We start from the raw sequence: 25,699 nt of genomic DNA, 5'->3' as shown, positions 1-25,699 counted from the left end.
GCAATGACAGAGGTTATGATTTATTGAAAATGTTTCAGAATGCTGCAGCGAAAGTTTCAAAAGCATTTCTCTGTTTTTCTAGGAAAATGATGTGGGCCCAGCGCTGCAGTAGCCATGTGATTTTGTTTTACCGCTGGGGCCTCTAGAGCATACGGATTGGACACATGAGTGGCGTGGCCCTCCGTCTTCTTCTGTGCACATGCAATCGAATGTTCACCCTGCTGTGGCCATTGGCCAGGATCCTGTCCCGTACATGTTCCGTCTGTATGTATGGGCACTGGGTACCTTTATTGGTGCCTCATGGATAGGAGCATGTCATGCACTGTTGTCGGTCCGTTTAGAATAGTTATGGGGTGCCAGATGTTTTTATGCACAACCAGGGGCCTCCCTTCCCCCCAGAACAGTGAGACACATTGGTGCTCTGCACTGGAGAGTCTCTCCTGTCCCTGTCAGGATATTCGACCTGTGCCCGGTGTGCTCTGCTGATGTGGTTGGGAAAGGGTCGTCTTGACCCTTCCTGTGAGGTAGTACAGAGCATACCCCCGTGAAAATCAGATCATTAACCAATTGCCTTACCTCGACAAATTCTTTGTCTTAAAGGGTGAGATGATTGCCAAATGCTGTCTCCCACAATGCACGCCTGTTTCAAAGTGTTCAGTGCGAGAGGGAGAGACACACATTCCAAGTGTGCCAGCCGTGCCCTTAACCAACAAAATTAAACATAAAGTTTGCAGGGTCAGTGGAGCGACGCCATGTCATGTCCGATGCAGAGAAAGGGACTTGATAAACTGATTTTTGTAACTAGTTTCTATAGAGCTCGGCCAGGGCTTGACCGGTTTTCTCTAGCTAGCAGAGAGAGGGACTGACTGTTGGGTGGGCACGGGGAGGAGGTGCCACGTGGGGCAAGTATAGGTTGCACCATTGCTGAAAAATGTGCAAAATGCTCCTGTCCCACCTCTGTTCTAAGGGACGTCCCATGAGTATGGAGGAAAGAAGATCTGACGTCAAAGTAACATGGGCAGAGACTTTGGGGAAGTTGGAGCCATGCGCTGTGACTAGGACCTGAAATGCCTTCCACCAGTAATGTTTATGAGGGCTATGAATGCCAGAAAAATAAGCCTCAGTTTCCCTTATTAGGAGGAGTATAAAAGGCTTATTCGGCTTTCCTCTTGCAACATAAAACAAATAGCATCCTAGCATTAATCCGTTCCCTCCCAACCAACCCGCTCCACCCTCCAGGAAAGTTGCCGTTGTGCTTTTCAGACGATTCACCCCTCAATGTTGAAAACCACTCACCTCACCTAAGACAATCAGTCTCTTTTCGTCAGGACAGGGGGACTATTTTCATGTCCATGCCCCAAATGGGCGACCCAACTAATCCATTCTGGCTAAAATATGGCACCGGTGATGCATTTAAGGTGGCATCCTCTTCAGGTGAGAGGCGTTGCCCTCCATCCCTTCTGAGGTCCTCTGGTGTTGGTAACCTGGGGCTGGCCAAAAGTCCAGAGTCAGCATTCTTTAATGCAGCTTTGCCACTTATTATGGTGGCTACCAGCATTATCTGGTGCCAATACAAATTGGGGTATACTAACCAGGAGTCTGCTGAGATTTAAAGGAAAATAAATAAGCACTAGTGACAGGGGTGATTCCTATAGCAAAAAGGAAGAACCTTCAAATGTACAAAAACACTGCTTTCTTGTATTCTTTTGCCAATGAAATTCCTCCTGAACCTACCCCCTCCTGAATCTCGATCCCCTTAATTTACTGCATTTGTTTATGCCATCATCTTGTTGGATCACTTGTACCACTACTTTCGTTACACTGGGCTTCTGTGGCTGTCCACTGCGTTGAAATAGGGAGTCAGGCCCTCTGGGACCATATTAAGTTAAAACCCATCTAGATGGGTGTTCTCATCTGTTTGAACGAGAAGGCCCTGCTTTAAAATCACAATGTGTTTGAGGATGTGAGGATGTGAAACAGCAAAGATGGCATTGGAGAAAATCCTAACGTGATTTGCGTCTTTTACACTTCTGAACTCAACCATAGAATGCACACGCTGACACCATTTATTTTTTTATTTTTTTATTTACATGTTTATTAATTTTATATACAATACAACATAAATCCATAAACATTACAAGAACTAAAATCTACAACTAGGTTCATCACACTCAGGGTACCCAAAACCCTAAAAAGAGGAGATATTACAGTTTCAAAACTGGAGACAGTCTGGATACAACAAATTGACAACAATATTACAGATCTAATAATCTGCCCCAGATTTGGTCGAATAAATTCATTTGGTTGTCTCTGTAGAGGATTACCTTCTCAAATCTTGACACTTGTTTTAGATCATCCATCCATTCCGAAATAGTTGACCTTTCCTCACTTTTCCACTTCCTCAAGATGATTTTTTTGGGGGAATTAGCTTCCCTGAAAAACCAGCTTCTCTGTGAGAAAGAGAGATCTTCCACCATGTCATCTTCTCCCATAATTACAGTTGTGTAATCATAATCTTTGTGCAACAGAAGAATCTCATTCATCTTCATAGTGACCCGCCTCCAGAAAGATCTTAACTCATAACAGTCCCAAATCATATGTTCAAAAGTTACACTAGCATGCTTACACCTCCAGCAGGCATCAGAATCAAATAAATCTCTTGCATGTAGTTTTTGTGGCACCCAAAAAACTCTGTTTAAAAATTTGATTTGGCGACTCCTTTCCCCCAGATTCAAAAAGGTTAGAGCCACATTCTTGCACAGATTCCTCCATCTGCCCTCAGACATCTCCGATACAATTATTTCTGACCATTTTGATAGTAAGTCCTTATTTGGCTCTTTGTACTGGTCTAGATTTTTGTACACCTTTGAAGCGATACACCTTCAGATTTATGTTCTCTCAGCCAAACATGCCAACCCCATGCGTTCCTCCGGGATCTTGTCCACTAGAGCTTTCTTCAGCTTCCTATACTCTCCCCATTGTGCAATCTTTGAGATCTTTAACAAGAGTCAATCATTTAAAACTGTTCCATTTTCCCCCTTCAACAAGATCCTCTAGCCACTGCACACCTCGCAGTAGCCAGTTTGGCTAGAAAAGAGTCTGCCCATTCAACTTCATGTCTGGATTCAACCAGATTCAAGTAAAACCGTTGTCTGAAACATCCTTCTTGCTTTTCCTCCAGAGATCTCTACAACATGACCTTATAAATGTGGTTGATGGAAATGATTTACAGCCTGACCCATCCACCATTGACAGAATTGCTCTGGGGGAAAGTGGAGAAGATCTACTTGCCTGCGCCATTGTCCAGACATCAGTTGAATTTTCTATGGAAGGGACTAAATGTCAAGCCCCAAATGCCAAATGATAGTTTTCAAAGTCTGGAGCCCCCAGACCACTGCATTCTTGTGAAAGTTGTAGTTCCCATAGTATTAGACGTGGCTGTTTACCCTCCTCTAGGAAGGTCTGGATCAAGTTCTCCATTTTCTTCAGAAAGCACTTCTTGATCTGCAAGGGGATCATGCTTAGTACATAGTTAATTTGTGGTGTTGTCGTCATTTTAATTACATGCACTTTCCCCCATAGACTTAATCGTAGCTCATGCCATCTTCTTAAATCTGACTCCAGATTTTGGACAACGTGTGATAGATTGACCCCCATCATTTTAGACACATACATCTTTAGTCAGCCAGATCCCAAGATATCGCATCTTGTCAGGGCACCAATTGAAAGCACAATTCTTCTTGTACCCCGAAACCCTGTGAAAAATGTCTATTTGGTCAATTAGCGCTGGGATGGAAGATTCAACATTTTAGATAACCAACATCATCGGCGTAAAGCCAGACTTTTTGACAGGCTTCTCCATAATGAATACCTTTGATTGCTCTGTCTGTTCTAATCTTCACAGCAAGGCGTTCCATTGCGATGACAAACAAAATGGATGACAGAGGGCAGCCTTGTCTTGTCCTCCTTTTGAGTTCAAATTTCCCCGAGACCAGACCATTAGTGTTCACACTAGCTGTAGGAACTGAATATAATAGCCTTATCCAGTCTATCATATTTTTCCCAAATAAAAAACCTTCCAAGGCTGCCAGAAGGTATTTCCACTCTATCCAGTTGAAATCCTTTTCCACATCCAACCACACCACCACCACCTCCTTCAGATGTTCCTTGCTTTCGAACAAAGTCAACATAAATCTTCTCATATTATACGAGGCATGCCTAACTTTTACAAAACCTATCTGACTCTGATCTATTATATCCGGCAGAGAGGCCTCCATTCTCAAAGCTAAAGCTTTCACAAAGATTTTATTGTCTATGTTTAACAAGCTTATTGGCCGATAGCTACTTGTTTTGACTGGAGACTTCCCTTCTTTCACAAAAATGGACATAGATGCATGCCTTGTAGACACAGGGGGATGACCTTCAGTCAAAGATGAGTGTAACATGGCCAGCATAAGATTAAAAACCTCTTCTGGGAAGATTTTATACAGTTCAGCTGGCAAACCATCTGGACCCGGACATTTCCCTGAGTTTAAAGCACCAGCAGCAGTCCTGAGTTCCTCCACATTCAGGTCTTTTCCGAGGGAATCTTTGTATTTTGACTTTATACTTTGCAAATGGCAACCATCGACGAAATGCATCACCTCCTCTTGACTCATATGCATCTCTGAAGAGTATAGGTTGGAGTAATATTCCTTGAACGTATCATTAATTTCAACAAGTTCAAAGGTCATAACCCCATCTCGATTTTCAATAGCATTAATCGTCTTTTCATTATCCCTAACCCTTAAGCGATGAGCAAGAAGCCAATCACATTTCTCGCCCTTTTCTGAATACTTGCATCTTGTTCCTTATGTAGGACTTGAAGGCTTCCCACACAAATTCTACTTTCACTTCTCCAGTCCAATTTTGAGCCACAAAAAACCTTGCTTCTTTTACTATTATCATTGTCGTCAAGAAGTGTAACATTCATCTGCCAAGTATTGGACTTAGGTAAAGGAAAAGTAAATTTCATTTCTAAAGTGATCGGTGCATGATCAGAAACTAGAATGGTTTTAATATCTCCCCCTTTGAAAAACTGTGGGCACAAACCCGAAGTTAAGAGGTGGTCAATCCGTGTATACACTTTATGTCTGGCAGAAAAGAATGTATATTGCTTGACTAAAGGGTTTTTGCAGTCTCCACACATCTAAAAGATTCCACTCGGCCATACATTTCTTCAAGGTTTCTCTTTTCAAACTGTTCACATTGTCCAAAGTCTCCCCACTTCTGAGCAAACAGGCAGATCCTGTGCCTCGAGAGCGCTACCTATACCCAGGCGTGTCTTCAATATTCTTTGATAAAGCCAAAGGGAAAGGAGGCCTGGGGGTTTGACCTATCATGGTTTTCTGACAAGCAAGCAATCAAACATTTGTCCAGGATGCGGTTTGGCGCTTGGGAAGCTCCTGTTAAGGAGTTCCGCACTGATGCGTGGGAACAAAAGTAGCTCTGGGGCAACGTTGTCTTGGAAGCAAGACAACGCTGTGCAACACAGGTTTGAATCCCGATCCTGCTCTTAGAAATCACTATAAATGAACAATAAAATAAATAAATATAATAACTGCCTTTGTGACCTAAAAGAGGCAGAAACTGGCACACATGTGGTAGCACAAAAACAACGGTTTTATAGGAAAGAAGGTATTCAAGGTGCATCTGAGGTATGCAAAACAAATAAGTAAGTTAAAGTGCTCACACTCAAATACATGAAGGAGGAGGGCCACCTGGCTCGGCGTACCTTACCCTAAGGAAGAACACCCTGACCCTGGCGGGGGGGTGCCTATCCATGGGTTACGCGTGATGTATCGCCTACTAAAAAGATATAGAGGAGAGTGCTGTCCCTCAACCTTCTATACTGGTGGCGGTGTCTGAAGACAGACACGAGTAGTCCAACAGGGACATCTAAAAGGTGGTAGACTCCAGCAGGTTGGGCAGCGTGTAACAAAACTGTAGATTAGATCTTGAGGCTGCTAAGTCTAATGCATGGATACAACCTGCGAAACAGGTCAACTGCTTATATTCCATCCAGAATGTACAACTTTAATGATTCCCGTAGGTCACTGTGGTTGGAGTGTAAAACAGTACTGCTGGAGAAACCACTGGAGGGTGCAGTAAAACAAACCCAGCCAAAGGGCTGTAGGGCTAAAAGGTGGCTCTTATAAAAAGGTGTAGCTCACTCTGTGCAGCTGAGTGTGCTACAGTAAGCAATTTTTAGAAACTACAGTCTCTTTAGTTGGTGTAAGAGAGATCACGGGTAGGTCATGAGAGCTCTCATGACCGAAAGAGGTCGACCGGTTTCGATGGCGTGGGAGATTCAAGCCATCTTCTTCAGGACCGTGACTTGAAATGCAAACGAGTTTGCCAAATGTTCAGATAGATGCTGAACAAAGGGAGAGATGCTGGTGTCTCCTGTAGGGAGACAGAAGGGAGGGGGAGAGAGGGAGGGGCAATCAAACAATGAAAAAGAAGCACCAATGGTGTGCAAACATACAGGTGGTGCTTGTCATGCGTTGAGTAGAGCATGTCGGAGCAAAAAAACTGCAACGGTCAGAGTTTGCAGGAAAGGTGGGGGTGCCTGGACACCTGTGAAGGGTCTCAACGCCAGGAGTGAGGGAAATCGGAAACAGGGGGGGGGGGGCGGGGGGCCGTGATAGAGCGAGTCTCTACAGGTGACTGGTGAGCTGCTGCCTGGGTGGTGGGGGGCAACGAGTATGCTGGTGTGAGAAGTAGTGCACTGCAGGGCAGGAAGGCAGTGAGCCTCTGTGTGGTCCACACAGAGCCTCTAGGCCAATGTCCTTTCTGGGAGGCGAGGGATGACACTGGGTTGCCAGAAAGGACATTGGCCTAGAGGCTTTGGATAAGAGGTAGGTTCAGCCCCCTCCACTCTACTTGCACCCATTTGGGATGTCACCCCCTATTGTGGACCACACAGAGGCTCACTGCCTTCCTGCCCTGCAGTGCACTACTTCTCACACCAGCATACTCATTGCCCCCCACCACCCAGGCAGCAGCTCACCAGTCACCTGTAGAGACTCGCTCTATCACGGCCCCCCGCCCCCCCCCCCCTGTTTCCGATTTCCCTCACTCCTGGCGTTGAGACCCTTCACAGGTGTCCAGGCACCCCCACCTTTCCTGCAAACTCTGACCGTTGCAGTTTTTTTGCTCCGACATGCTCTACTCAACGCATGACAAGCACCACCTGTATGTTTGCACACCATTGGTGCTTCTTTTTCATTGTTTGATTGCCCCTCCCTCTCTCCCCCTCCCTTCTGTCTCCCTACAGGAGACACCAGCATCTCTCCCTTTGTTCAGCATCTATCTGAACATTTGGCAAACTCGTTTGCATTTCAAGTCACGGTCCTGAAGAAGATGGCTTGAATCTCCCACGCCATCGAAACCGGTCGACCTCTTTCGGTCATGAGGGCTCTCATGACCTACCTGTGATCTCTCTTACACCAACTAAAGAGACTGTATTTTCTAAAAATTGCTTACTGTAGCACACTCAACTTCACAGAGTGAGCTACACCTTTTTATAAGAGCCACCTTTTAGCCCTACAGCCCTTTGGCTGGGCTTGTTTTACTGCACCCTCCAGTGGTTTCTCCAGCAGTACTGTTTTACACTCCAACCACAGTGACCTACGGGAATCATTAAAGTTGTACATTCTGGATGGAATATAAGCAGTTGACCTGTTTCGCAGGTTGTATCCATGCATTAGACTTAGCAGCCTCAAGATCTAATCTACAGTTTTGTTGCACGCTGCCCAACCTGCTGGAGTCTACCACCTTTTAGATGTCCCTGTTGGACTACTCGTGTCTGTCTTCAGACACCGCCACCAGTATAGAAGGTTGAGGGACAGCACTCTCCTCTATATCTTTTTAGTAGGCGATACATCACGCGTAACCCAGGGATAGGCACCCCCGCCAGGGTCAGGGTGTTCTTCCTTAGGGTAAGGTACGCCGAGCCAGGTGGCCCTCCTCCTTCATGTATTTGAGTGTGAGCACTTTAACTTACTTATTTGTTTTGCATACCTCAGATGCACCTTGAATACCTTCTTTCCTATGAAACCGTTGTTTTTGTGCTACCATATGTTATTTTGTTAACGGTTAAAAGGACGAACACGGTTGTACCGTGCACTCTAGCTTCATAAGCTCTCCCTGTTGTTTCTGGATTTACTGGCACACATGTGCCATTTTTTTACCACTATTGTATTTGCCACTGTCTTCCTGATTAAGAATTATTTAGTTAAAACAGGATTTACTTGGAGCAATGACTGCCCGAGTGACTTGCTGCATAGCAAATGTGCTGGCGCTGCGGTTTGCAGCACCAATTCCCTCACTAATGCTTGAAACCTCCCAATACTTGTGTAAGGTCTGGAAAAGGAGAGAGTGATTAGCCGCCAGTGGTGTCACAGTATTTTAAACAATTAACTATTTTACTGACTTGGTTTATGGCGGTTTAGGACAAGAACAATCTTACAGTATTTTATGTGTATGTGATTACCTGTAATTGTTGTATGTATGCTTTATTGGCTGAAACTGCAAATGAAAAGATGCCGATGATACCTAAGATAATTGTAAACCCAGGGGTGTGGCTGTGGGAATAAAAAGTATACACATCAATAGAAAACAAACGTGTGTGTAACATGATGAAATTGAAAACAAATATCAAAGGGGTGCACACAAAACAAAAAGAGAGAATGCAAAATAATAAATTGACCATATCATGTGTTAACCTCTAGGCAGTTTTGCAGTTTAAAAAAGTGCTGAATATTTTTGTCTTTTAAAAAGACTTGGATAAAATAAAAGTGACAGTAGAATAATCCATTTGAACCAAGTTACACCTGCTTCAGCACCACCCAGAAACCAACACTGGAGGATCACCAGTTGAGAACCACTTGAACAAGGTATTGTGGGTATGCAAATTAGTCCATGTGCAAGCCTTTTGCTATAGAAAGCTGTCTTTGACTTACAGGGCAGTGTGACTTAATGCATAGCTTAAACAACCCAAGACAGACATTTCTCAAAGCTGTAGACAACTGCATATCTGGTTTCACCGTTATATATCACAAAATTCATAAAGAGACTGCTTTTGAATATTGTTTTGATTCAGCAAGTGAAACAAATGTATTAAATAAAGTTGCATTGAGGCTCAGCATCAGCAAGGTATGCTGCACAGGAAGCTAAGCTAGTACAAGCCCTGCATTAAGGGATCACTGACCAACAGTACAAGGGCAAACTCTGGGGCATACGATGGCTACAAGGGCTTCATTTGGGAGCGACAATCACTTCAGTACTCGGCTGAAGAGACCCCAGAAATCAAACAAGCAACAAAAGAAGGGAAACCCCTAATAGGAAAGAAGAAATTGCGACTTTTGGACAACGTTCAGCCATCAGAATAGACACACGCAATGAATTTTAGAGTGTGTGAAAGGCTTTTAGAGCAAGGAATGGGCGATGGATAGACTCTATGGGCCTCATTACAAGCATGGAGGTAATGAAAAAAGGAAGGCGGAATGGCATTACTGGCATCGCTAACGGGTCCGGGCCATTACGAGCTGACAACCCGGCAACACCGCCACCGCACGTACTGTGCCCCTTCTTACCAGCATGCGCGCGTACATGCGCCCCTTCACCGCAGAAATACCGGGATTCCGCTAACAGGAGGACATCACAAGTTAAGCGGGCATGCACTTACCGGCATCTCGAAGGCGGCAAATAGGGCCTGCACGATGGTGGCAATACAGGCATCACGGACCACCCGTAAATAGCAACCTGCAGTGTAGCTAACTGCCACAGGTGCACACAATCACCACAGGTGGAGGCAATGGAGCCTGTCCCAGTACAAAAGGAGCACACCCACACACCACACCCCTTCCTACACCAAAATGATCCCACTAGCTGTTGCAATCCTGGGGCTGGAGGACATGCCTGTACTGCTACACCAGCAACAACAACTACAGCTACAACAACAACAGGCAGCACAGAGGAGACGCAGGAGAAGTAAGGAGAGACCGGCCCAGCAAGTCCCCACCAGTGCAGCCAGTGGTACCACGTAGGCAGCCACCAATCCCTCGCATCAGAGCCAGTCCATTCAATCTAACCCCTGAGCAGATCCACACCTTGTACCGGTTGGACTAGGACACCATCACCAACATAGTGGACATGATACACGACGACGTCGTCAGCCTGCTAGAAATCTGTACTGCCATCCCCCTCTACTGAAGGTAGTGTCTGTGCTCCACTTCCTGGCCACAGGCACCTACCAGCACACAGTGGGGTAGCTGCATGGTATATCACAACCTCTCTTTTCACGCATGCCGACCGTAGTACTGGATGCCCCCCTGAAGCACGCAAGCACCCACATATCCCTACCACGGACTGCCCAGGAGCTTGCTGGCTCTAAGGTTGGCTTCCATGCACTGGCAGGCATGCCCAATTGCGTTGGTGCCCTCAACTGCACCCATGTAGAATTGGTGGTCCCTCATGCCATAGAGGCCGTGTACCGCAATCGTAAGCAATACTCTCCATCAATTTACAGATAGCAAGTGACTCCAGCAATATCATCACACATTGTTGTGCCCGATATACCGGATCCACACATGATGCCATGGTGTTGCGGAACTCCACACTACCCCGCTACATGGAGCAACATGCTGGACGACGTGCCTGGCTGCTTGGTAAGTTGCCTGACAGGCCAATGGCAGTGCAGTGGGGAGGTGAGACTGGTGGGACGCATACTCCACCTGGGCGAGATTGGGGAGGGGGACTGTTAGGAAAGATTTCGTAATTATAGGGAATTTTCCTTCCATGTGGCAACCCCTAAACTTTTTGCTATTGTTTTTAACCTTGTTCTTGACTTTGCCAGAGAAGTACAGCCTTCTGCCGCACTTCTCTGGGCTTTCGCTCCTTTCTTACAGGGAAACTGACATGCCCTTAAAACAGTCAGTACCGGGGAACGTGGTTTCCCGTAGTTTCTTTTATCGTGTCGCAGCTTTAGTGCAACACGACACAAGAGGGCACTGTAAGCTAAGTTACAGCTCTCTTGGGTCTCTAGCCTTCTACAGGCCCTAGATACTCTTTTAGGATGGTATTTGATCGGTGCAAGTCATTCAGGGACTGGAATGGTGGCAGCGATCGTTTTGTTTATTTTGAGCTCCTTTTGGCGTTCTGAGCACGTTTTTGCACTGAACCCAAAATGGTGGCCTGGCTCCCAAAATGGCCAGGCCGCGAGGCTCCTTTGTCCTGTCCACTGTCCGTCTTGCTCCCTTCACCTTCCCCAGGTCCGGCGACCTGGGGCCTTCCTTATTTGGGCATGTACTTTCCCGCGAAACGTGGTTGCTTTCGCGGGCTTCTACATGTCGTTTGCGTGCCTCCAGGGTGTGGGCTGGGATGTCTGGTCCCAATACACATCCTGGGTGCCAGAGAGTCTAGGGTGGTGTGAATGCCTGGGACCACCGTGGTCCGTGATTGGTCCACGTATGGTATGTGTTTTGATGAGCGGATCTCCCATTGGCTCCCCTCCGTTTTGGCGCGAAGGGAACCGTGGATAAGAGGGGGCTGGAAACACCACTACCATGTCGATCTCCTGAGTTCTCACGAACGAAGGAATACAGGAGCCAAGTATCCTGCAACTACGAGGCTGGACCGAGGAATCGCTGGTGACCCGCTGAAGGAATCCTCCTTTGCACTGCTGTCGTCCGGAGAGCCCCTGTCCTCCTTTGATCGAACCAGAAGGCCTGTACTGGTGCTTCGACCTTTGGAATAGCAGGAACAGCTATTCCCGGCATCTTCAACCATCTCCTGCCAAGTAAGCCTTCGGAAGCGTCTCTGGGCCATCCAGTTGACTGACCAGCTTACAAAGGAGTTTGGCTCTGCAACCGCCGCCAGGTTGTGTTGTATTGCGAGTCCTTGTCCCTCTCCCACGCTTCGTACGCTTGGCGTCCCCAGGTCTGAAGGGAGGAGGGTTCATTTGGCTCGAATACACACGGCCGCTCCGTTGTCCTGTGCGGCAACAAAACTGTGCCGGTTTCGTCGATTGGGACGTCTTTTTGCTCTACACGACTACAAAGCGTTCCCTGCTCTTCTGAACCTGCCAGCTGCTGAAACTATCGTGGAGAAGCCTGGGTCTGCTTGCTTCGGGGACCGGTGAGTAGTATATCTAGGATCTGGTCGCCCTCCTGCAGTATCCCATTGCTTTTCCCTGCTGTGTAAAAACAGCCCCCTTTTGCCGCGCTCGCGCTCTGCTTCTGCCCGCTGTGGAGGCTGCGCTTGAGTTGCGGAACCTGTTCTTCTTCTGCTGTGCACTAACGTGAACCGCCTGACTTCCTCCAAAGAGCTTCCCCTTGTGCCCGTCGGCACTGGCGTGGCAGGTACTTTGAGCACAAGGCTCCACTCTTCGCAGGGCTCGCACTTCCATCTAGTTAGGTGCCTACGAAGGCGAACTGAGTCGAAAGCATTATCGCACTGCCTGTTTTCCTTCCCTGGCAGGTGGACTACATATTCCGTGCTTTAAACGCTTGCGACTGTGTATTTGTATATATATTGTGTTGATATGGTATGTGTTGGTTTAATATTGTGATATTGTGATTTTCTCGCTACGGTCATTATTTTAAAGGCCTTAAAATAAATGTGTATCTATTTTTGATATAACAACTGTTTGGAGTAGTTTGTCAGCGCTCTTGCTTTGTGTGCTCACTGCGGGCTTTCAGTCACCCTCACCCCTCTTGAGACCTAGTCTTGACCGCCGCGATCGCTACCTTGATTGGTCTGGCTTGTCCAGAGGTTACCCTGTTCCAAGTAATTAGGTTGGCCTTCTGAACTTCTGCGCCACCAGGACAGAGTTCAGAAATCCGTCTTAACAAATTGGTGTACAGCGGTGGGATACGACTGAAGGTATCCAGTGTTGCGCTCGAACTAAGGCATTTCAGGTTATTCCAACCAGTACACGTAGTGAATTGTTATAGTATAACTTTAAAAAGGCCATAGTCCTATCAAACAGTATGGAAACAAGTACGTTGTTAACTTTAAATGCTTCCAAATCAGAAACGCTGAAAAAGATGTGTGCGGAGAGAGGTGTTTCCTCTCAAGGCACGAAATTGGAAATGATCCAAAGAATCGTGGCGTGGCAAGAAGCGCAGCTTGACGCTATTACTTCTGAGGACAGTGCGGAAGGTGGTGGGGCTGCTCTCACTGGTAGAACCGACGGTTCTGCCGCCGCACTGTTCCACCGCGACCACGAGGACAGGGAGGACGAGCTGTCTAATGTTTCCTCTGCCAGTGTTGATGGGGAGGCTATGCTTGAATTCAAGAAGCAAGAGCTGCGGCTTAGGCAGCAGGAGCTTGAATTCAGCATAGCCAAACTAAAAATCGAACAGGCAGAAAAACAAAAAGACAGGGATCACCAGTTGGAACTGGCCAAGCTTCAGGTTGCAAATGGGTCCAAGGGTCCTGGACATGGGTCTGGGGCCTCCTCTCATCCACGGTTTCCAAAAGATCTGCTCAGTGTGTATGAAGAGAGGAATGACATTATGGACTGGCTGAATGCGTTTGAGTATGCATGCGAGGTCCAGAAAGTTGACAATGCTGATAAGATTGCGTGGTTGCTCAGTAGACTGCCCCATTCTGGCTGTAGTGCCATTATGGAAATGTCGAAGGCTGAGCGGGCTGATTTCGCAATGTTAAAGCAGACTCTCATTTTAAAGTTTGGGAAGACTCCGGCCCAATATTTAAAGCGTTTTCGAGAGTATAAGAAAAAGGAAGGTGGTACTTGGGTATCTTATGTCGCTGAATCTTTGAAAAACTTAACTGGCTGGGTCGAAGGCTATAAGGTTTCTACCTTCGACGGCATGATAAATCTTGTCATGCTGGAACACATTTTTGCTTCTTCTTCCCCGGAGCTTAAGCAGCATTTGGCCGATTCGAAGGAGATAGATCCTAAGAAGCTGGCCATTGCAGCAGACTTATGGGTGTCACATCGAGTGTCCCATAAGGACAAAACTCATCCTGGTAAGCAGGAGGAGGGGAAAAAGTCCAAAGATATGGAGGGTGGGGAATCTGCTAAATCTTCTTCCCAAAAGGGCCACAAAAAGAAAAACAAGGGTAAGACACAAGAGAACTCACAGGGTAGTGGAGGTGCGCCTCCGAAACAGAACTCTGGTTACAATAAGCCTCCCTACGTAAACAGACCCAATGGGGCTTGTTTTTCTTGTGGAGCAACTGACCATGTGAAGGGGGATCCCCGTTGTAAGGTTAGACCTTTGGGGGTCCACTCCGCTAATCTGGCCTTCTCCTCCTACGAGGAAGAAGAGATTACAGGAGCATCCTTCTCCTCGGACTCATTTCCCAGCGGAATAGAGGCCGAGGTAGTTTTAGTGTCCCTGGGTTCCTGGGAGCCTAAAGTCGCAGAGGCGTATGCTAGGATTCCGGATAATACCAAGCACTACTTTAAAGACAGTGTGCTGATCAATGGAGTGGATACTCCAGCTCTTAGGGATAGTGGGTGCAGTCGAACTGTAGTGGATTCTACCTTGGTAGACTCAGAGGAAGTTGCCAGAGCTACTCTGATGCCCACTAAGTTGGCTGACGGCCCCCTCCGTATGTTTCCCGTGATCCCTGTTAATCTAACTTTAAATGGTACAGCAGTAAGGATTCCAGTGAGCATTCAGAGAAACGTCCCGGGAAAGGTCTTATTAGGTAATGATCTCAGGGCTTTAGGGCTCGTAGGAGACACTGCCGAACGACCCTACACACGGTCTCAAGCACGGGCAGCATTGGCCAAGTCCAATACGCCACCCCAGCCGAAGGGGCAACCCAAGGCGAAAGGAGTCTACAAGTCAAGACGGGGGAAAGAGAATATTCCCCCGAGCTCGCCTACCACTGCGGTGGAGGAAGTTGGTCAATCGCCCGAGCCTGACGAGGAGGTGGCGATGCCTGAAGTATTCGACCCCAACGATCATCCTGAACTAAAAGACTTGTTAGTTGAAGGAGGTCCTGATAGGGACGAATTCAGTAAAGGCCAACGTGAGTGCCCATCTCTGGAAGGCCTAAGGAGACAGGCCTGCTCCCAGCTTGAGGGTGAACCTCCTGGGAAGCATAGGATTTATTGGGAAGGTGGACTCCTGTATAGTGAGCCCACAGAGTCTACAGAAGGAGACCATAGGAGGTTGGTGGTTCCCCTTGCTGTTAGACCCTTCCTCCTGCAGTTGGCGCATGAAGTTCCCCTTGCTGGTCACCTTGGTATGAAGAGGACCAAGCAAAGGTTATCCATGCACTTCTACTGGCCCAAGATGGGGGTGCAAGTAGAAAGTCACTGCAGGAGTTGCGCCTCCTGCCAGTTGTCTGGTAAGGTTGGCGCGACAATCCAAGCTCCGTTGGTACCGCTCCCAGTTGTGGGGGTACCATTTGAAAGGGTAGGGATCTACATCGTCGGTCCCCTTGACCCGCAAACATCCTCGGGCAATAGGTTTATCCTGGTGCTGGTCGACCATGCAACCAGGTATCCTGAGGCCATCCCATTGAAAACTGTAGCTGCCAAGTCAGTTGCAAAAGCTTTACTCGGCATATTTACTAGGGTTGGCTTCCCGAAAGAAGTTGTGTCAGATCGTGGCAGCAACTTTATGTCGAAGTATATGCAGGCTATGTGGAAAGAATGTGGGGTCACCTACAAGTTCTCTTCTGCATACCACCCCCAGACCAATGGTCTGGTGGAACGTTTCAACAGAACGTTAAAGAGCATGATTGGGGCTCTGGAGGAGCCCCAGAGAAGAAAATGGGATCTTCTTTTACCATGCTTGCTGTTTGCCTACCGAGAGGTACCACAGGAGGGTGTTGGCTTCAGCCCCTTCGAACTTCTGTTTGGTCATCCCGTACGGGGACCCTTAGCCATTGTCAAGGAGGGATGGGAGATGCCCACTCCCCCTGTTACTACCAATGTAGTTGACTATGTGCTAGGGCTCAGAAAACGGATGGTACTTCTGATGGGCTTGGCTAGTGATAAATTGAAGGCAGGGCAAGCGCTGGTGAAACATTGGTACGACCAGAAAGCTTCCCTCATCAACTTTACACCTGGTCAGCAAGTCCTGATCATGAATCCTATAAGGCCTCGAGCTTTACAGGACAAATGGTCAGGCCCTTACACAGTGGTGGAGCCCCTGGGTGAGGTGAACTATTTAGTGGACCTTGGAAGGCCTGGACAGGCTCCAAAAGTGTTCCACGTGAATAGGCTGAAGGCTTTCGTCCCAAGAGTCGAAATCGCAGCACTGCTACTGGCGTCAGACGTTGAGGAAGAGGAGTCAGAACCTCTCCCCGACCTGTTCCACAGCGGTCCTTCAGATAGCTCCGTTGAGGGTGTCCGAGTGGCCCCTCACCTGACTTCTGATCAGCAGGCTGAGGTGAAAAGTTTGCTTAGGCAGTTTTCCCCCCTGTTTTCACAGTCCCCTGGTTTGACACCTTGGTGCAAACATAACATTGACACAGGAGACAGTGTACCTACCAAAAGTAGGGGATACAGGATGTCGGATAAAGTACGGTCTTATATTAAGACCGAGGTCAACAAGATGTTAGATCTTGGGGTGATTGAACCCTCTAGTAGTCCTTGGTCCAGTCCTGTGGTTCTGGTTCCAAAGGCAGGCACTTCTGAATTGAGGTTCTGCGTGGATTACAGGGCTCTGAATGCTGTCACCAAGACAGATGCCCACCCCTTGCCTCGAACAGATGAGCTGGTGGATACTTTGGGTGCCTCCAAGTACCTCAGCACGTTTGACCTCACTGCTGGCTATTGGCAAATAGCTTTAGCAGAACATGCCAGGGAGAAGACAGCATTTTCGACGCCAGACGGCCTTTACCAATTCCGGGTAATGCCGTTCGGGTTGAAGAATGCACCTGCCACTTTCCAGAGGCTTGTGAATCATGTGTTGAATGGGTTGGACGAATTCTGTCTTGCATATCTGGACGATATAGCAGTTTTCAGTGCCACCTGGGAAGACCATGTGAAACACCTCGGGATTGTGCTCCAGGCTCTTCAGAAAGCCCACTTGACCATAAAGGCTAGTAAGTGCCAGATTGGACAAGGCTCAGTGGTTTACCTTGGACATGAAGTAGGTGGAGGGAGGATACAGCCTCTACCCAGTAAAGTACAAGCAGTACAAGACTGGCCTACCCCCACTACGCAAACCCAAGTGAGAGCCTTTTTAGGACTCACGGGGTATTACCGCAATTTTGTGGCAGACTATGGTACCATAGCTGCTCCTCTGACTGCCCTCACAACTCCGAAGAAACCCAAGAAGGTAACTTGGACCGACGAGTGTGAGAAGGCCTTCAATGGCTTAAAAGACTCCTTGTGCCAGGCCCCTGTCCTAAGGGCCCCTGATTATCAAAGACCTTTTATCGTGCAGACGGATGCCTCTGACACTGGGATAGGAGCTGTACTATCACAAGTAGATGAGAAGGGTAAGGAACACCCTATCGGTTTTATTAGTCGCCAGCTTAAGGACAGAGAGCTCAGGTGGTCCACGGTAGAGAAAGAATGTTTCTCTGTTGTGTGGGCCCTAAGGAAGCTGAGGCCCTACCTCTATGGGACCCACTTCACTGTGCAGACTGACCATAAGCCGTTAAAGTGGCTAATGAACATGAAGGGGGAGAATCCAAAGTTGCTTAGGTGGTCCATAAGTCTTCAAGGCTTCGACTTCACTATTGAGCATAGGCCAGGTGTCCAACATAGCAATGCTGATGGGTTGTCCAGAATGTTTAACCGACCTGAACAAGAGACTCATCCAGGGGTGGATTAGTTCCCCCTGTCCATAGTCTGGGAGGGGCGAGTGTTAGGAAAGATTTCGTAATTATAGGGAATTTTCCTTCCATGTGGCAACCCCTAAACTTTTTGCTATTGTTTTTAACCTTGTTCTTGACTTTGCCAGAGAAGTACAGCCTTCTGCCGCACTTCTCTGGGCTTTCGCTCCTTTCTTACGGGGAAACTGACATGCCCTTAAGACAGTCAGTACCGGGGAACGTGGTTTCCCGTAGTTTCTTTTATCGTGTCGCAGCTTTAGTGCAACACGACACAAGAGGGCACTGTAAGCTAAGTTACAGCTCTCTTGGGTCTCTAGCCTTCTACAGGCCCTAGATACTCTTTTAGGATGGTATTTGATCGGTGCAAGTCATTCAGGGACTGGAATGGTGGCAGCGATCGTTTTGTTTATTTTGAGCTCCTTTTGGCGTTCTGAGCACGTTTTTGCACTGAACCCAAAATGGTGGCCTGGCTCCCAAAATGGCCAGGCCGCGAGGCTCCTTTGTCCTGTCCACTGTCCGTCTTGCTCCCTTCACCTTCCCCAGGTCCGGCGACCCGGGGCCTTCCTTATTTGGGCATGTACTTTCCCGCGAAACGTGGTTGCTTTCGCGGGCTTCTACATGTCGTTTGCGTGCCTCCAGGGTGTGGGCTGGGATGTCTGGTCCCAATACACATCCTGGGTGCCAGAGAGTCTAGGGTGGTGTGAATGCCTGGGACCACCGTGGTCCGTGATTGGTCCACGTATGGTATGTGTTTTGATGAGCGGATCTCCCATTGGCTCCCCTCCGTTTTGGCGCGAAGGGAACCGTGGATAAGAGGGGGCTGGAAACACAACTACCATGTCGATCTCCTGAGTTCTCACGAACGAAGGAATACAGGAGCCAAGTATCCTGCAACTACGAGGCTGGACCGAGGAATCACTGGTGACCCGCTGAAGGAATCCTCCTTTGCACTGCTGTCGTCCGGAGAGCCCCTGTCCTCCTTTGATCGAACCAGAAGGCCTGTACTGGTGCTTCGACCTTTGGAATAGCAGGAACAGCTATTCCCGGCATCTTCAACCATCTCCTGCCAAGTAAGCCTTCGGAAGCGTCTCTGGGCCATCCAGTTGACTGACCAGCTTACAAAGGAGTTTGGCTCTGCAACCGCCGCCAGGTTGTGTTGTATTGCGAGTCCTTGTCCCTCTCCCACGCTTCGTATGCTTGGCGTCCCCAGGTCTGAAGGGAGGAGGGTTCATTTGGCTCGAATACACACGGCCGCTCCGTTGTCCTGTGCGGCAACAAAACTGTGCCGGTTTCGTCGATTGGGACGTCTTTTTGCTCTACACGACTACAAAGCGTTCCCTGCTCTTCTGAACCTGCCAGCTGCTGAAACTATCGTGGAGAAGCCTGGGTCTGCTTGCTTCGGGGACCGGTGAGTAGTATATCTAGGATCTGGTCGCCCTCCTGCAGTATCCCATTGCTTTTCCCTGCTGTGTAAAAACAGCCCCCTTTTGCCGCGCTCGCGCTCTGCTTCTGCCCGCTGTGGAGGCTGCGCTTGAGTTGCGGAACCTGTTCTTCTTCTGCTGTGCACTAACGTGAACCGCCTGACTTCCTCCAAAGAGCTTCCCCTTGTGCCCGTCGGCACTGGCGTGGCAGGTACTTTGAGCACAAGGCTCCACTCTTCGCAGGGCTCGGACTTCCATCTAGTTAGGTGCCTACGAAGGCGAACTGAGTCGAAAGCATTATCGCACTGCCTGTTTTCCTTCCCTGGCAGGTGGACTACATATTTCGTGCTTTAAACGCTTGCGACTGTGTATTTGTATATATATTGTGTTGATATGGTATGTGTTGGTTTAATATTGTGATATTGTGATTTTCTCGCTACGGTCATTATTTTAAAGGCCTTAAAATAAATGTGTATCTATTTTTGATATAACAACTGTTTGGAGTAGTTTGTCAGCGCTCTTGCTTTGTGTGCTCACTGCGGGCTTTCAGTCACCCTCATCCCTCTTGAGACCTAGTCTTGACCGCCGCGATCGCTACCTTGATTGGTCTGGCTTGTCCAGAGGTTACCCTGTTCCAAGTAATTAGGTTGGCCTTCTGAACTTCTGCGCCACCAGGACAGAGTTCAGAAATCCGTCTTAACAGGGACGCATACTCCACCTGGGTGAGATTGGGGGGTGCATACTCCACCTGGGTGAGATTGGGGATATGCATACTCCACCTGGGTGAGAATGGGTGGTGAGTGGACAAAGCACATACAGCGAAACACTGTAGCCATGAACATCCCAACCTGAACATGACACATCAATGCCATACATAAAACCAATGGTGCACAGCGATGACAATATGCCAGACGTACAAGCAGGCCACCATGGGAATGTCAAGCAATGGATGACAGACCATGATCACACCTGTGGCAAGGCCGCTATTGGGAATGCATACAGAGTACCACACATCACCAACATGGGTGTTTAAAAATTGTTCTGCATCCACAGTACATCTGCATCAACATGCAAGTGAACGCCCTGCATCAGCTGGGCAACGCAATCCACACCAGAACATATTACTGTACACATTGCATCTAATGAACCTGCACGCATTAATCAAGGGACATGTGCATGTGAACAAATAGCTGCAGCCATGACAGTGATTACTACAGGTGTAATGCGAGAAATTGAGTCACACATACCTCATTGTGCTCCCATACAGGTGACGGTGGCTATCCCTTGAATCTGTGGCTCCTCTCCCCTTTTCGGATCCCGCAGACCAGGCACGAAAAGGAGTACAATCGGGTTCATATCCGTACGGACCTTTGGCCTGGTGAAGGCGCGTTTCCACTGCCTCAGCCTGTCTGGTGGAGCACTCCTTTACGGGCCTGAGAAGGTGGATAAGATCACCATGGTCTGTGCCATACTGCACAACATGTGCATCCAGTGGAACTTACCCCTGCCACCTGACACTGACCAGCAACCACCGGGTGAAGATGAGGATGATGAAGGATAAGAGTAGTACATCAGCCATGTGCCAATGCACATGACGGACGTGCTGTGCGCCAATCAGTGATGGACATTTTCTTTTGATGCACTGTGATGAAGAGGGTGCATCAATTCCCACTCGTTGTGCACTGGGATCGGGGGACTCTGGGCAGTGTACACTGTTTGGCATTAAATTGTGACGCACTCAATAAGCAATGTCCGGTCATGTTATTTGTTTCAAAATAATATGTAATTATCAATGAAACTATTTACATACATGAACAGCCCACCCACGATGCAACTGAGTCTACAAACCCACCCACCCCCATCCCCTACCACCGCCCTCCACCACTCATCCCTCTACCCCCCCAAACACGTCCTCCAAACACCTCCATCCCGCAACTCCCCCACACACCCATGTTCCGGCACACATTGTGAGTTCTAACAGCCTCCATCCCGCATGTCTGTCTGGCTACAGTCGGCCCCTTTTGCATGGAGGCTGTGGCTCCTCTGGCCGGCACATGGTGCTTAGCGACCTACGCACTGGGCTTGTCTGAGTTGAGCTTACAGGGGTACTGCTCGTGAATGGTGGGGGTTGTGACTCGGCAGGTGCTGCAGGACATTGTGCCATGGTGGCAGCCAAATGTGTTAGTGTCTGGGTACAACCGCAATACGTCACCTATGCAAATAACGCCACCGCTTCAACCCCTCTTCAAAGCTTTAGAGAAGATCACCCTGGAAATTTGATGGCTAATAAATAATAACTGTAGAGTAATCAGGCACTCTGATTGCTTATCGAAGTTCTTTTCAGGAAGGAGCATGACAGCCCATCAACAAGCCCAGGAACTCAAATCCAGGTGCTTAGGAGGCAAATACAGATCAGTCATAGAGGTACTTCATGGAAGAACCCACTGCTGATTTATAGGGAAAAATGCAGAGCCTGTAGTGGGGCCAGAGGACACTTTCTCACGAAAACCAAAGGCCAAGGGCAGGAAGCACTGCTATTGAAGCCAAAGCCTGTAATTAGATCTCAATTTACAAGGACAATCATGCGCTTTGCCTTTTACCTCAGAATGCTTCTCTGTTGGGAAATTGGTTACATTTAAAGGGGTAGGTATCAAGAGGTAGAGTTCCTCTGGCATCGGATGTAAGCAGCCTGAAAGACTTGACCATAGGCCTACACATTAGTAGACTCAACAAAGCATTCATTCACAGCAATTCCTTCTAGATGCTCTTTAAGATGATGTTTCTGTTAATATAACTTTACATTACATTTTAGCAAACAAATATCTAATTACCAATTTCAAGGATGACTCTAATCCAATCCCTTGTCCCTCCAATTGTTGCCCCAGAAACTCGCCCAATAAAGGTCCATGTTGGGTCCAACTTAATAACTTAGTTACAAATCTCCTGTATAATTCAGCCACGCACATACATCTTCATGACAGTATTCAAGAAGCAACACTCGAGTTCCTCGATTGATTTAAATACTGTGACAACTCTACGTCAAACGTACGTTTCCTTGCTCAAGCCTACCTACTCTGATCTCTGTCATATGCACCTACTCAAAGCGCTCCTTATGCTGGCGGCAGTAACCACATTGCAATAAGATCATTGCTGCAGTCTATTTACTGTGCTTCATAAAAGGCTATTGGAACTCTAAAGAGGCCAAACCATGCTGCCTGGCTAATTTTTGGCTGGCGAGGTCACCTGAGGACATGACACTGGTTCGCAGTCAGGAAAAGCATTCACTTCACAACCTTGTGCACATCCCAAAAATACATCCAAGGTCAATTACCAAAATACCTTCCTGGGATGGTTCAGTCTAAATCAAGACACCTGAGATTGGCCAGCCAGTAAATCCTCTTACCCGGACCGATCAGATAGAAGACATCTGGGCGGAGATCTATCCAAGTTCATCTCAGTCTGACTTCATTAAATTCAAGACAGTCTCAAAGCACACATCTTCCGCGTGATTCACGAAATAGACACTGCATGGTCTATTTTCACCCACATCTAGCTGTTTAACCAACATTGTCTCCCACTGCATCATCTCTTCTAACTGCTCATCATCATCTAATATCTACCTACCCTTGAGTAACACCTTAATGCTTTCTCATCTTTGCAAACACTCCAGGTCAAGTCCTTCATCACCAGCTTGTAACCTCAACCTGTGCGTGCAGCGGCTACTTGGCCCTCCTGGGAGAATCTGCGTGTCCCCATGTGCACTGAAGCTGCCAACAGCTGGCATGCGGTGCTTTACAGATCATAAAATAATAAAGACAAATCAATTTATATTCTGATTTGACTGAATATAAAGTATCACTGATTGCTGCTGTCGGATTAAGCGCTTAGACAAAGGTTGTTTCTCTTCTTCAGTACATGCCCGACTTGGTGGAGAAGAGCATTAATATCTAGTGACAGGTCCAGAGAAAATATGGTCTTCATAGCCATGACAATCTCTTTCCAGTAATAAGTAGAATTATCTTTATAAGGGTACATTAAAAATGCACAATTAGGAAATCATATACAAGTAAAAACAATATGACAAAGAAATAGATGCTAAAATACAACTAATGTGCGTCATTCCCATGGTGTTGCAGGGGAGAATGTAAAAGCAAAAAGGCAGGAGATGAGTGTGGTCTGCAAAGTATCAGGAATATGCAAAGATTATTTTCACTGAAGGGTGGTAGTTGCATGGAACTGCCTTCTTGCAAGAAGGTTGTTGGTGAAATCAGGACAGAACTCAGAAAGACGAGTGATGAACACAGAAAGGAAGCCTACAGTAGTATGAGAACAAAGACAGAGCTGCGTCTAAATACAGTGCAGACAGGTGCATGGGCAGCATATACAAATCTGACAGTCCTTATTCACCATTAATATATATGCATTGATGGGGGATCATTGAATGACCATAAAGTACTTACTCTGACTTCGATTGTGCCAGCTGCCTCACTGTGCCTTCCGGTTTGCTACTTTCGTCCAACGTGTTGCCATGCATTGAAAGGTTATGGCTCAAGATATCTGCACTCCATTCTAAAATGTCATCAGAAACCATGATCCCAAAGTTAAAAATGCTACAGTTCGATTCAAATAAACGTGACTCAGAACTGCTTCTGGACTCCTCATTTAAAGAATGCCTACGGCCCTCTTCTGGTACTTCTTCCACGTGCTCCTTAGCTCCAAGTTTGATACTTGTTTCAGAAACGCCTTTCTTTTTAGATTTAGAGGCAGGAGGCAAGGGTTTTCCAACTGCCATCTTGTGCAAGTCAGGAACCACACATTCAGGGTCTTCTTCAGGGTCAATGTCAAAACAGGAGCTGCTCTTTTTAAGTGGATGTTCTTGTTGTCCCTTACCCTGTTGTAAGTCCTGTTCAGCTTCAGGTGAAGCGCCTTCAACATTTTCAACCTAAACAAAAAAAGCAATACAGTTAAATGTACAATAAAGATTGCCCAATATGTCAGGAGAGGTGTGTGGCTGAGCAAGAGGGTTATCTGTTAGATACTGTGTGCTATGGTTTTTTACTCAGGTGACGATGGTCCCCTGTGAAATTTGGGCGAGTGTCTTTTCAGCAGTATCTTCGGTGCTCTACGGTATATTACAGGAGGTGTACTGGGTGTGGGTGTGGCCTGGTAGGGGCAACTGTATTTAGGGGAGTATTTAGGGTCCTGAGCCTTTTAAACTTCTCCCTTAACCTTGTGTTGCCATTTATTAAGTGCATATGGACACAAAAATGACCTTTCACACTTCACCATAAAAACAAGATAACACCAAATAATACAAAAGTTCTTCAACAATATGCATTAACGGCAACATGTAATTTCATTGATAACTTATGTCGTACATTTAGTAAATAGCATGCTTTAAAATGCCATGGCAGCCTAAATCAATTAGAGATTAATTTGGTTATTCTTCATTAAAAAAAACAGTGCAATGTTAGTATTTACATCCTATTGGACACAATAAAAGAATGGTTAAATACAATTTAGAAAGCCATCAATTTAACTTTCGCAATCTGCCAAATTTGGAGTGCAGTTGCGGTTGTACCAGAGATTCCGCAGACAATATGTCACTCCAGAACTGGCCAGATTCGATGTTACGGAAATTTGACGTAGCCCTTCTGATACAATGAACTCCGACAGATACATTGAGTCAGGACATGTTATGCTGTTTCAATAAACTTTGCGCAATATTTGCTGTTCCCTAGGTATTTTTTTCCAAGCACCAGTATTCCCCAAGACGGTAAGATGTCGAATCTTAATTGCAATATAAATCGGATAAGCTCCGGTGAGTGGGTTTTAGTTAGATAACTACAGGGACTCTCTAAAAACCCGCCTTGTTGAGAGTATGTTAGGTATTTAGGTCGTTCAACCAGGTGAGCCAAGGATTTAATTCAATGAAAATATTTGGTCTTCTTTTCAAATTCAGGTAAATAGAAATCAACTACTGTTATAAAAGATTCATTCATACCGATATCTGTAAGATGTTTTGACACTTCATCTCTTTGAACCAAATGGAACTGCTATTCTTTTGCACATGTTCCAATCCAAGTCCAAGAAAAGAGGTTTTGGTTGGGTTGCTGAATTTGATCTTGGCCCAGAACCTACAGACTGCAACCCCCAGAGGGAGAACTAAGACTGGAGACTTAGCTCCAGTCTAATCGCTTCCACAGGTACAGCACTGGGTAGTTATAGAAGTGATTGCATTATTGTACCCTCTAACACAGGTAGCCATCATGTATTTGTATTTTATCTATATTTTATTAGTATTTATATAGCGCTTTTAACAGAGCGCTGCACATATTTACACAAAACGATAGATATACATTATTTTGTGGACCATAAAACATGACTCACATGAGGGGAAGAATAGGTGGGTTAATAAACAGTAGAAAGAAGGTTGGCTTTTAGGCAGAGGCGAAAGA

The 25,699-nt window shown here is 47.0% G+C and overlaps 1 protein-coding gene across 1 annotated transcript in view; it reads right to left on the bottom strand.

The window, feature by feature from the left end:
* The window catches only part of ANKMY1 (ankyrin repeat and MYND domain containing 1), a 674,408-nt gene that overhangs the window by 423,942 nt on the left and 224,767 nt on the right, over positions 1–25,699 (bottom strand). The window contains exon 7 of the mRNA XM_069618246.1: positions 23,702–24,183. Coding sequence (XP_069474347.1) covers positions 23,702–24,183 — 482 coding nt within the window. The remainder of the gene's footprint in view (positions 1–23,701; positions 24,184–25,699) is intronic.

The sequence above is a fragment of the Ambystoma mexicanum genome, chromosome 10 (assembly GCF_040938575.1).
Source record: "Ambystoma mexicanum isolate Mex_15411 chromosome 10, UKY_AmexF1_1, whole genome shotgun sequence".
Taxonomy (NCBI): domain Eukaryota; kingdom Metazoa; phylum Chordata; class Amphibia; order Caudata; family Ambystomatidae; genus Ambystoma; species Ambystoma mexicanum.
The sequence above is the reverse complement of the archived record's forward strand: the minus strand, read 5'-3'. Positions and strand labels throughout refer to the sequence as shown.